Source organism: Hemicordylus capensis, chromosome 2, assembly GCF_027244095.1.
Source record: "Hemicordylus capensis ecotype Gifberg chromosome 2, rHemCap1.1.pri, whole genome shotgun sequence".
NCBI lineage: Eukaryota > Metazoa > Chordata > Lepidosauria > Squamata > Cordylidae > Hemicordylus > Hemicordylus capensis.
Window position 1 is genome coordinate 294,624,804 of NC_069658.1, and position 13,456 is coordinate 294,638,259.

General features: G+C 42.3%; 1 protein-coding gene across 4 annotated transcripts; it reads left to right on the forward strand.

Annotated features, from left to right (window-relative positions):
• Positions 1-1,183: 1,183 nt before the first annotated feature.
• TATDN2 (TatD DNase domain containing 2) lies at positions 1,184-12,347 on the forward strand. 4 transcript variants are annotated; one of them, XM_053302987.1, is made up of 7 exons: positions 1,184-1,307; positions 1,765-2,156; positions 2,902-4,005; positions 6,415-7,311; positions 8,185-8,312; positions 9,063-9,246; positions 10,893-12,347. In XM_053302987.1, the coding sequence occupies exons 2-7, from the start codon at positions 1,779-1,781 to the stop codon at positions 11,031-11,033; spliced, it is 2,832 nt and encodes a 943-aa protein (XP_053158962.1). In that variant the 5' UTR covers positions 1,184-1,307; positions 1,765-1,778; the 3' UTR covers positions 11,034-12,347. The 4 variants fall into 4 exon arrangements, with proteins under 4 accessions (XP_053158962.1, XP_053158963.1, XP_053158964.1 ...); XM_053302988.1 differs by lacking the exon at positions 1,184-1,307 and adding an exon at positions 1,319-1,616; XM_053302989.1 differs by lacking the exon at positions 1,184-1,307 and adding an exon at positions 1,319-1,596.
• Positions 12,348-13,456: the final 1,109 nt, after the last annotated feature.

The following is a 13,456-nucleotide window of genomic DNA, read 5'->3' on the forward strand; positions in this document are numbered from 1 at the left end:
GACACTTTGCTCTTCTCTGAGCCTCCTCTTAAACTGGCCTTGGCCAATCACTGCAGATCATTACTCAGCAGCTTGTAATCGGCCTCACATGTTGCTAGTCACTAATCACAGTAAATACAGTGACTTGCAGTTTTCACCTGAAGGCATGTTACTACAACACCTAACAGAGCTATATCCTGACACTTTTCATAGAGAAGCCAGGGAGGGAACTTGAAACCTTAGATGCACTGCCCAGAGCGGGTCCATGCCCTATGGGGAATATCTTACAGTGCTCAAACATCAAGTCTCCCGTTCATATGCAACCAGGGCGAATCCTTCTTAGCTAAGGAGACAAGTCACGCTTGCTACAAGACCAGCTCTCCTCTCTTAAAAAATGAATATGGCGTAACAATCCCTTCCTCTTCCCCCCACCCCGCTTCGGCAAAAACGTTATTCAAGCTGCTAAGTAAGGGAGATATAACACTTTTTTTGTATCAAACAAGAATTACCAATATTACTGAGTGGCTCTTCTTACCCAACTCCTTTTTTGTGTGTTCTCAAGGCAGTAACAAAAGAATGCTGTATGCTTTGAGATTATGCAATAAATAATCAATCAAGGAAAGACTTATTACAGTACAGGCTAATCCAGGGATTCGGAGACTTGAAGGTTCCCAGATGTTGGAGCACAACTCCCATCATCCCCAGCCCAACTGTTTCTCATTTTACGTGTTGCATTTGTACGGTTTTGCATTTTACGTTTTTAAAAACAACTTTGATGGCTACCCAATTCTGACCTTTAAAGTATTTTCACAACTTCTTCTATTCATCATACGTTCCGAATACTTTCTGACTTTACGAATTCTGCTCACTACTCGGATACCAGAGAAAAGTGCTAAGCGATCCCGCTTTGTTCTTTTGGATTAACTGCTGCTGTCTTAAAAGGGAAGAAGTCTCAGGTTTAGAGTGACAGTTTTTCGTCTCCCATTACGGCGGGAGACCAGTCTCAGCTTTACTCTTTGACGAGCCGCATCTAATAAGCTAATACAAACACACGTGGCGCCATCAAGACCAGCATCGGGCGCAACTTCGCCCCGCCCCGGCCGGACCGAACCAGCGGCGTCGCCGGCTCGTGAGTCGTGCACCTCGGCTTGAGTCTCGCGAGACATCCGGGCTCCGCGCCGCTTCTTTTCTGCCTTCTCTTTCGCCTTCTTTTCCGTGCGTCATCGCGGCCGCGCGGGCAGGAAAGGCAGCAGGAGTCGGGGGTGCGGCGAGGGGGGGGGGAAGGTGGGCGGGGTGGAGGGAGCTGCAACCAGCCCAGGAGAGTCCGGGTGAGTCCCGCTCCCACCCTGCCCAGGGGGAGCCACGGCAGGGCGCGAAGGCGGCATGAGAAAGGCGCTGCCGAGGACTGGACTGGGGAGAGGGCAGCAGGTGTCCGCCCCCAGCGTCCCGGAAGACTGGACGGGCGCGGGCTGAGCAACGCTGGGCGTCGCCACACTGGCTGCCGTGAAGCGTGTATTCCGCCTAGTCTAGGTTGCCTGTGGCGACCCGGCGAGTGGTTCAAGACAAGACCTAAGACTCGGGCTCCTATCAGTACCTCTCTGCTGTGAAGGATTGTATGTAAGGGGAGGAGCTTGGCTGTACGTTCTCTGAATCTGCTTGTGTAGCCTTTTTAGTATGGGGAGCACTGCATTCTTAAAATGGAGAGCTGTTTAAAAACACACAGGTCTATTCTTGTTGCTAATACCATGTGCTAACACCATGGCCGTCTCTCTTAATCATTGCCAGATAATCCAGTCCCAATGCAGCCAAATAGGAGACGCAAAATAGAGTGGGACAGTCTGTCCGGTACCTCGCCCACCAAATACTGCAAGCTCACCAAAGACGGGCCTCCACATCCTTCCCCTAGTAGCAGCTCTGCCGGCAAGACAGCTACATTGAGACAGACTCGACCCTTGTGCTCTTCGGAATCTCCTTATAAAGAGTTCTCAAGATCTAAATTCACTGCAGACGACGACTCTTCCTCTGATGAGTTTGAAACAGAGGATGGAGTTAGCAGCCTGGTTACAGAGAATCCAGACCACTCCCTTTCTTGTAGATCCCTGCTTGTAAAACGTCCTGTCAGTGAAATGTCCAAGAGAAATGTGTTGTTGTCATCTCGGGAATCCTTAAAAGAAAAGGTATGAAAATTATAACAAAAATTGCACTGTAAGAGTTATGTTCCGCAAAGCTCTGAGCAATTGTGGTTTTGAAAAACTTAAGTGCTATGTAGCAGTGAGAGAACAAGGTTCCTTTCATCTGTCTGCCTGGCCCAAGTCCTGTCTGATGCTGCCTTTCCTGGCCTCCTTAAGAAACCAGCCACTCTATTTTGGAAGTGGTTTACCCTGATTTGATTACTCTTTTCACTTCCTACTGTGACATATCTATCTTAGACTGTAAGTCTGAGGCCAGGGACTGTATTTCCCATTTTGGTTCAGTGTGTAGTAAACTTAGGCACATAAAAACAATCATTTAGGATTATTTTTCTTTTTGCAGTTTTAAAAAATGAATTTTTATTTCTGAGAATATAGCATCTGGTTTGAAAGTACAGGTACTTTTTTTGCATCTGTTTTAGGAGGAATAGTAAGAAACTCTTATACCAGTTGCTAAGTAAAAATATATATCATTGAAGCCACACATACATGATCGATCATACTGTACAATCAGAGAGCACTTATTCTATTTGCCAGAAAAGTCCCACTGTGTTTGCAAGCTATGCATTCTGCATTCTGGACTAAACTAGTGCATGAAATGCTCCTTTTCTAAACTAGTGCATGAAATGAATTGCCAGCTACTCATGTAGATACCAATGTGGAGCTAACACTTCTGTGAATCAAGTGTTAGGTACATTATGTGCAGCTGACATTGTTTTCCTTTATCATTTAGGTTAAAGAAGATATTTGCAATGATGCAGGCCCAAACTTTGCACCAAACACTGAACGCAAAGGTACTTCAAAGGAAGCAGAGGCTGAAGGTGGCTGGAAGAGAGTGAAGGACCAAGACCAGGGATCTCGCCGAATATACCACAAAGCTCTGCTGGGTATACTTGGAGGAGCACTAGCAGCAAGAAGAGAGAGAGCATCTCCAAATGGTATTCTGAAGGAAAGCCCTCATCTCAGAAAAGATGCTTCTAGATCAAGTGAGAACCGGAGGTGTCTGCCAGCCCCATCAAAGTCTGGAGAAGAGCAAGCCACAGCAGTTTCAAACTGTTCAAAAACTATAGCAAAAGAACAAATTAATATTTCTATCAGGCGGGATAGAAAAGAGTCTTGTGGGTCAGATGGCAACTCAAGATGTGTGTCAGTTGTTTCAAGGTCAGAAAGAGAAAAAGAACTTAACCGGGAGTCCAGGTTTCCAAAAGCTGCTGCTGCAGAAGAAGAAAATAACACCTCAAGAAACAGTAGAAAAGAGCCTTCCAAACCAGGGAGCAGCTCAAGGCATACTTCTGGAGTATCAAGATTTCAGGATGAACCAGAACGTGAGCAGCAGCCAGATGGCCAAAAAATTGCGGCAGAAGAGGATGTTAATACTTCAGTTGGACGGAATAAAATAAAACTTTGTAGAGAACCTCACAAATCAGTTGACAATTTTAAAGATGTGTCTAACCACTCAAGACTCAAAAGTGAACAAAAATGTAAGCAAGAGTCAACCAATCAGACAAGTAAAACTGATGAAGAAAATTCTTATAGCAGATGGAACAAACAAGAATCTTGGAGATCGGATGACTTAAGATTAGTGTCTGAAACTTCAAGGCATGAGGATGAAAAGCTGTTTGATCAGGGTTGTAGCAGTCAGAAAAATACTGTAAAAGACACTGGAACTTGCACAAAACAGAAAACTGTAACAAAAGAAAAATGCATTTCTCCCAATTCAAGTGACACACATGGTGATGCTAAAAAACAGTTTGTGAATTTTCAGAGGACAGTTATTGTTCAACAGTCTCCAAAACCTGTATGTTTGGATGAACAAGATTCAGAAGTAGACCAGAAGGTAAGGCAGTGATGTTAACAAAATTGTCATTGCTTTTACTCAAATGAAAAACCAGCACCTAAATGAAACGTTAAACACGTATTTTTAAATTTTAGAAGTCACAGACATTGGCGTTTTTCATAGAGAGAATCTTTGGGAATCCTTGCAGGCTGAGTTGTGGGAGTAGAAGACTGTAGGATGGAACTTTCTACAGTCTGCATATGTGGTCTTTAGGTGTTGCATCTTTTTATCCTGGATAATGTACAGCTTCTTTTTGGAATTACATTTAGCAGTGCCATTCAGAAGTGCATGAAACTAATTTTCTTCTCCTTTTTCTGTGAGTCCATAGCAGCTATATTGAGTGACTGATATCCTCACTAATGAAATGGGGATGCAGCAGGAGGCTTCCCCGCTATCATAATGTGCGCATGGGGAGTTGACTCTTTTTGAACTTCCCTGGTTTGGGAAGTGCTCTGTGGCCTCCAAAATTATGTCCCTGAGGACTGTACAATCCTCAGGGACATATTTTGGAAGGCACAGAGTGCTTTTGGAAGCAAGAAAGAGCAAATGTTGCTCCCACTGTGCATGTGCTGCATTAGTGGGGAAGCCTCCTGCTGCGTCTTCATGTCATGATGTCAAAGCAGTGATTCACATTCAGGATGTCAAGCAGTGATTCCTATGAGTTAGGGATGTGAACGAACCTGTTCGGAGGCCCTTTTACGGGCCTCCGAACAGGTTTGAACACTGGTTGGGGGTTGAGGTTTGAAGGTGTGGGAGGGGTCTCACTTTAAGGGTGGGGGAGGGTGCACTTACCTGTCCCTCCGCTTTCCCGCTGCTGGTGCGAGGCGGCAGCATACTTCCCTGCCACCCTGTTTGCTCCTTGGCCGGAAGTAGCTGGTGCTTGTGTGCATGTTGCACTTGCGGGCGAGCCCACCAATGTGCACGAGCATGGCGGATGCACACATGCCAGCTACTTCCAGCCAAGGAGCAAACAGGGCAGCTAGGAAGTATGCTGCTGCCCCGTAGGATGTTAAAGATGCAGAGCACTGGGTGGGTGGGGAGTGGAGGGAGGGATAAGTGCACCCTCCCTCGCCCTTAAAGTGAGACACACACACCCTGCTATGGAGCCACCCCCACCTGGTTCCATGCACATCCCTACTGTGGGTTGCCTAATAATAAAATTTGTCCAGTGCAGCATTACTCAACAGAAATCTTCACTAATCCACAAATAAACTTTTATATTTTATCTGAATTCAGGTCTGTCATGGTGGGCCTGGCAAGCTCCTAATCTAGAATAAGTTGTTGCTCGTTGCTAGTGAATGACAGTTTGCAAGGCTAATATGTTCTTGTTTAAATCTGCATTTCTGACAATTTGCTGAATGGTCCTTTCCACTTTAAGAGATCTATTTATTATGTCTTAGATTGGAAAAATATTCTTTTATATTTGCCCAATACCTCTGGATTTTTGGCTTATGTATTTTGATCTGATACAAGCTCCCCTTTTGTTCTGTTTAATAAATCACTGTTTGCTTTGCAACCCTAGCAGAAGTAAATTGAGAGGCTATCACTCTTTATTTTTTTAAATTCCTAATTCTGCATTTTTTAACAAAATCTACATTGCATGATGGAATTAAAGCATGGCAAAAAGAAAAGGTTACATTTCTGTGTAATATGCAAATAAATGTGTAAAAGATTTTAGACATTCTGTTCAAAGCAAACATTTAAATGTTATCTTTCAGACAGACAAAAATACAAAACACATGTTGAGGCGCTTCTACGGGGAGAGTGGGCTTAGCCTGCTCTCTCCACAGATGAGCAGCAGTTTGCAGCTTGTAGCTGGGCAGCCGGATCGGCCGCTCACACAACTGCCAGCCCTGTCACGGAGTCGACAGGGGCAGCGGAGATCAGGGGCCGTGTGACCCTGGAAATTCCAGGATGCCCCGTGTAAGCGCGCAGGGAATCCTGAAGAGACCTCCCAACCTGGAAGGCTGCTTGCAGCCTCCTGGCGGGGGTCTCCTCGTGCATTGCCATGGCGCGGAGCCACGCTGTGGCGGCACACAATCAGGAAACCCAGGTTAGCGGAGTGCTCGCTCTGCTAAACTGGGCTAAGGGGAAGGCTACTTTGGCGGGCTAGCCACCAGAGAATCACTGGGTTTGCCTGTGAGCTCACTGGTTATTAGAGTGGGGGGAAACCGGGCTGGGCTTCTTTAACCCGTTTTTCTCCCATTGTGAGAATAGCCTTGTTCTCTCTTTCCTTTGCCTATGCTCCAGTAATCTTTCCTTTTATGTATTCTTTTGTCTACAAATGCTGATGCATGAAATAACTGTGTGCTTCATAAACTGTAATCAGCTGCTAGAAAATCAAGGTGAATTTAGTCTTGCAGTTGTAGTTGTTTCTGCTTATTTCATTTTGTTTATTTTGATCTACAGTTTATGGAGAAAGAAAAAGAGCCCTTGGTTGAAAGTGATTGGTCTGATATGGATGATGCTGAGCCACTGGCTACATTTTCACAGGAGGATTCTATCCCAAATCATAATACTTCAGAAACTGTGAAGACTTCAGTATCGGCAACAGAGTTTGTGATGTATCCTCCTCATTTGTACAGTCATGGGATGAGTGACTATACAAAGTATTGGACAAGCAGCCCCAAGCTAAAAAGTTGTCCTGCTTTCTCAAGCCCCTCTGAAGACACTTTACATGCTGGTGGCTCCAGTTCCAGTCATCTTTGTGATGTTTCTTTAAATAGCTCAACGGGTACCCCATCAAATACATCAAAGAATAAAGAATCTTCAGTGGGAAGTAGATCACATTCACTTAATTCTCCATCGGTCTGTAAGGATAAAAACAGACGAAGGAGTATGGAAATAGCATCATGTGTTCCTATCTTTTCTACTTCACGTAGGTCAGATTCGTTCATTAATAATCGTTTAAACCAGGATTTGCCTGATGACCTGCCTAAATATTTACAAGAAGGGTTTATTGATACCCACTGCCATCTGGACATGTTATATTCAAGGATATCTTTTAGGAGTACTTTTTCTAAGTTTAGAAAAATGTATGATACCACCTTTCCTGAAGAATTTCAAGGCTGTATAGCTGATTTTTGTGATCCCCGTACCTTGAACAACTACTTATGGGAAGATTTATTAAAGGAAGACATGGTTTGGGGTGCATTTGGCTGTCATCCACACTTTGCACGTTACTACACAGATGATCATGAAAGAAAAATCTTGCAAGCAATGAGGCACCCCAAAGCTATTGCCTTTGGAGAAATGGGACTGGATTACTCGCCTAAATGTAGTACCCCAGTCTCAAAGCAGCACCAGGTAAATGCCCCTTCTTTTAGTCTGTGTCTCAAGATTCATGAGTAAACTTGAAACCTGCCATACACAATTTCTTATAGCATTGTGTAAGAAATGCTGTAGCTTTTTGAAGGATTTATTTGTGGAGCAGCTCTAAATATTGGAATGAACAGCAGTCGAAACGAATAATTTATTGGTGGAGATGAATTATTTGGTGTGTGTGTGGGGAGGGGGGAAATACCATTGTCCTGTGATACGCAAGACAAGTTGGTGGGTTGTTAAATAGGTTTTTGGAGGTCTGGGAGAGGGAAAATGTATACTTGCATGCTTCTAGAACATTGGAGGCAATTGTAACTTAACTCTTTCAAGGTAAGACCTTGTCCAGCACTTCTAGTGTCTAATCGGTAATAACGGGCTTTGAATTGGATACAACAGCAAGATAGATGCCTTTCTGTTCTAGAAACATATGCTGTATGTGATTTCTGTATTCAAAATATGGCATGCTGATACTTCAGGGGCTTACTATGTTTGGGCAATAGCTCAGTTTAAGTGGCCAGTCCAGGAGGAATCCAAGAACAACATATATTTTCTTGGGCCATTTCATGTCTTTTGTCTTTTCACCAGTTGAACAAGTATCAAACCTTTTAAATTACCTTCAATTTAGTATATGACATGACCCAAATGTATAGCTGTCATGTATAATAGAGATTAGCTTGTTTTAGTGCAACTCCTTTTTGTTGTTGCTTTAGTTTTATTTTAGGAGTAGGCTGCTGTATGTTGGTAAAAGTTGTTGCACTAACAGCAGAACTTGGTGCTAGAATTTCCCCCGTATCTTACCATTTTGTTCTTGGGGCAGCTCTCATAGCCTTTGAAGATGTACTGCTTTCTTACCTGCAGGTATTTGAAAAGCAGCTGAATCTAGCTGTTGCCTTAAAGAAGCCATTGGTAATTCACTGCAGAGGTGCTGATCATGATCTGTTGGAGATCATGAAAAAATGTGTACCAAAAGACTACAAAATACACAGGTAATTGTACCAAATTATTTCATTTCTACCATTCCATTAATTTTAAAAATAGCTTTTGTAGACCAAGGCTATTTGTCATTACTGTTGTTGTCATTACATCATGGAACATAGAATACCATATCCAGGAAAAACTGGGGGCGGGGGCATAAACTTTGTAGGCAAACCATCAGTGGGAGAAGTTCTGCACACAAATCTGCATTCAGCCCAGTCTTGCTGCATTGATTCTGTTTCTGTCAAATAATTTTGTTCAGAAAATCTGAGTACAGAGGGAGAAAAGGATGGGGAACTATCTCACAGTTGTGAGAAATTATTGGTAAGAATCCAAACACAATATAGATCCAGTCAATCTAAGAAAACCCTTGTACAATTCCTTCATCCTCTTTTCATTTAAAAGTGGTAGGGGGAACAGTACAGGAAATGACACAACAAACTCCCCACCTACGTGATAAGAGCTACTCAGTGGAGGAATGTTCCTTGCTGTTAGCATGTGTGTGTACCAGCGTTCTAAAACTATGAATAGTTGAAAATTGGAATAACTTGTGTTTTTGGAAAGACTTGCTTTCATTGAAGCTAGATTTCATAATTCCTTGTATATGGTGTCAAAATGTAATGTGCATTTCTAATTTTAACCGAAGTCTCAATAAGCTGACTTCTAATACTTTTGTCCTGCTTACAGTCTCGCCTTACTGCTTTGCTGCTGGCTGGTCTTGTTACTCTGTAGAATAACCATTGCGTTCTCTCTCCTCTTAGGCATTGCTTTACTGGCAAATACAACGTTATAGAACCATTGCTGGACTACTTCCCAAATCTGACTGTTGGGTTCACAGCACTCCTGACCTATCCATCAGCTGATGAGGCTAGAGAGACTGTTCAAAGAATCCCTTTAAGCAGAATAGTAGTAGAAACAGATGCTCCTTATTTCCTTCCCAGGCAGGTGAGGTCTTTCACGAATCTATTTGCATTCTACCTATATTTTAATTTTAATTTCATTTAAATTTATTTATTTTTACATTTTATATCCCACTCTTCCTCCAAGGAGCCCAGAGTGGTGTTCTACATACTTGAGTTTCTCCTCACAACAGCCCTGTGAAGTAGGTTAGGCTGAGAGAGAAGTGACTGGCCCGGAGTCACCCAGCTAGTCTCATGGCTGAATGGGGATTTGAACTCAGGTCTCCCCGGTCCTAGTCCAGCACTCTAACCACTACACCATTACGTGTAGTGGTGTAGCTGGCTCACTACGTAATGCTATGTAATTTTAATGCTACGTACTTCCTCTTTCTGTATATTAGGAAAGAAACTCTTCATGTGAGTGCTGATGGTTTGCAATTTCTGCATGGTTTAGAGTGGAATAGGCCATTTGGGTATACCATGCCTGTGCTAGAGACGAGAAATGTGTTGGGAAGGATTAAAGGACTCACTTCAGTCCTGTGCCCGTCCAAGTGCAATAAAAACTGAATTCAGTGGTTGACCTCCAAACTTGTGTTGAGGTAGTGCAATGAGAGAACTTGCATGCATTTAAGAAGCTAGTGGAGCTGCAGAAAGTTGCATGATGTTGTGCAGCATCATTAGTGGGAGGTCTTCTCTGAGACAGATGCAGCCTGCTCTGTGCAACATGTTGGGCAGTGTGTCAGGATCTTCTGCTAGCACAATAACTCGTCTGGAGCAGATGTTCCTTTCTTTTCACAGCATCATGGTATGTCCTTGCACTAGCACACCAGCATTACTCTAGTGCAACACATGTTTACATATGAAAAACTTTTAAAAATCCTATTCTTGGCAAGTGCCTAGATGAACTTCAGCTGGAGTAAGGAGAGGACTCTGTCCTGGTAATAATAATGGATTAGATGAGGATGTAGATAAAGGGCTTATTTGCTAGGCTTGGGGAGTCTGCTTGTGGTGGTTATATGTAATCTTGACTGGGGAATGGTGGGAGGTCAGGATGGTAGGGAATGTAACTGGTTGGCAGAGAATGATGGGGATAATTGAAGGTTTTAGGTGAAGGGAAATTTGATGGAGGTCTTTTGAGGTGAACTGAGGCTGCCGGTTGTACACTGCCAATCTGTTGACAGAAGAAACATAGTGGGGAAAGCAAAGAACAGTAGATTTTGACATACACTTGTCCCAACTGAACAGTATGTGTTGGAAAGTGGGGGAGAAGAGGCAGGGAAGATTAACCTTCTCCTTGAGGCTGCAAAAAACATATCTGCAAATCGGCATAGGTTTCTTTCTTGCTTGTCACTGATGACTAACCAAAAGACAATAGCAATGATTAGTAATCTGGCTGTCTTTGATCTTCTGAATACCAAAAGCTGAGACCAAGTCAAAGGGATAAATTCTCTCTCCCTCTCTTTTTTGCTGATATACTGCCTCCAAAGTTTCTGAGATAGGATAGTGTTCTCTAGGTCAACTACTGGTCTGAGCAATGCAGTGGCTGTGTTTGCAGGAGCATGAAGATGTGTGTTCTCAGAGTTTATCCACAATGTATTTGGCACAAGATGTGATCATTCTTGACTTGTTGTTTAATTCTTATCTGCTAAACAGGAATAACCTGATCTCCTGATGTTTCTTTGCGCCCTCCAGGTTCCCAAAAGTGTGTGTAAGTTTTCGCACCCAGGAGTAGCTCTGCACACAGTGAAAGAGATTGCCCGTCTCAAGGATGTACCATTGTCTGTTATGTTAGCCATCCTAAGACAAAACACCAACAAAATATATGACTTGTAGGAAGGTGCAAACGACTGGGAAGGAGCTGATGAGGAAAAGCTACTGGGAAGTGATTCTGGTCCCTTCAAGTGATGATTTTGAAATGTAAATATAGATATTTGGAACTCATGGGTTAACATTAATCATCTTCAATAGTGTGACTATCGGCTTTGGAGAAAGAAAAATAATAAGAAAGGAGTTCTTAGAAGAAGCGCACGTCATTTAAAAATTCTGTGTTTGCCTGCCATTTAAGGTGCCTTAGTGTTGATTTTACTCATAAGAGTAACTTCCCTTTTAACTGCTAATCCCAGGAGGCAACAAAAAGTACATTTTAACTTGCATTTTTATTACCATGTTCTAAGAAGATTATAACTGAGCATTTTAGAAGGTCACCTCTCAACAGACATGAGAAACCTAGTTGTGGCTTGTTTCATGACTTATTCAGTAAATAAAGTGCTTTTGAACAATCAAGGCCATATTTGAGTATTTCATTTGGAGCAGCAGATTACATAATTTTAGTAGTGTTTCATTTCCGTCACAGTTAAAATGCTTTTGCCTTTTGGTGGAGTGTGAGTGCATTTCCTGTACATGATGGTAACAAGTTCTGTAAATGTGTGCTGGTGCAATGGATTTTCACAAAGGATGGTTGTAAGCCATATGGCAAGAATTCATTTTTACAGAGAAGTGAAACTGTGTACATAGTAACTTGTGGGTCCTGTCTGAGGGTCTGGTGGCAAAAGACACTGTGAGGAGTTCTTTAGAAGCACTGTGTTATTCAAGCACGTGCAAGGATAATGAGACAAAAGCAAAAGAGTCCTGAAACTAAAGCAAAGGAGTAAAATAGGATAAAGATTATTTCATGTAAAACCATGTCTAACTTTTAATTTTGTTTTGGTGATGTTTTAACCTCTTCAGTAGATTCCTTCAAGAAGGGAAAATGATTCTATTTTCTATAATACATTATTTTTAAAGTATTATTTGGACTTTAAAGAGCTTATTTGGAAATGTATTTTTATAATACTCATATGCTTTGATTATATAATTGATTCTATGAATGAGACAAGAAATTAAAATCTCATAGTTAATAACATTGAAAGCAAGCATTGTTGTTTTCCATCCTTTCATTGCCATCAAATTAGCAATGGGACTTTGCATATATCAAAAATTATTTTATGTAAATACTATAGTTCTCTTCATGTTGTTAAAAGTGTTTCCCAGTGTTTGTGGAAGTGACAACTGGCTTTTAAATGATTTATTTCTCCTTGTGTATGTGTGTGTGAGATGTTTATATGTATATATGCAAGAATGACAATAAAACCATGTTCCACACCTTCAGGCCACGGATGGCTATTGCTTTTATATAATAAACATTATTCAGAGTAACAGCGTACATGTTTGATGTCATGAAGCTTCATATATCTTGTAGCAAAGCCTGTTGCCTTTTTAAAAATAAAAGCTAGGAACAAAATTCTATAACAAAAAGCAGTTGGAAATTTGTCTTTGATCATGTTCATAGTTGTCAGTGGGGCCACATCTGTGTTTGTGGTACATACTTTGCTGCACTGCAGTAATTGTCTTCCCCAGTGTCAGCATGGTTTTTCCTTTTACAAAGAACAAGTGTGTTCCGCACTTTTCCATTATTTACTTAAGCTTGTATCAAGCTTTACATTGTTTTCAGAACTGTGTGATAAGTTAGTGCAGATCTGCAGGATTTTTTATTTCTGGAACAAAAGCATGTAAGAATCAACAGGATACAATCAAGTACATTGGAGACTTCATAAGAACAGCCCTGCTGGATCAGGCCCAAGGCCCATCTAGTCCAGCATCCTGTTTCGCACAGTGGCCCACCAGTTGTCCCTGAGAAGTCACAGGCAAGAGGTGAGGACATGCCCTCTCTCCTGCTGTTACTCCCCTGCAACTGGTACTCAGAGGCATCCTGCCTTTGAGGCTGGAGGTGGCCTTTAGCCCTCCAGCTAGTAGCCAATGATAGATCTCTTCTCCATGAAGTTATCCGAACCCCTCTAAAAGCTATCCAGGTTGTTGGCTGTCACCACATCTCATGCCTGAGAATTGCACAAGTTTATTATGCATTGTGTGAAAAAGTACTTCCGTTTGTTGGTCCTAGATTTCCTGGAATGACCCCTGGTTCTAGTGTTATGTGAGAGGGAGAAGAATTTCTCTCTATCTACTTTCTCCACACCATGCATGATTTTATAGACCTCTGTCATGTCACCCTGCAGTCTTTTTTCTAAACTAAAAAGCTCCAGGTGTTGTAGCCTTGCCTCATAAGAAAGGTGTTCTAGGCCCCAGATCATCTTGGTTGCCCTCTTCTGCACCTTTTCCAATTCTACAATGTCCTTTTTTAGATGTGCTGACCAGAATTGTATGCAGTACTCCAGGTGTGGTCACACCATAGTTTTGTATAAGGGCATTATAATATTAGC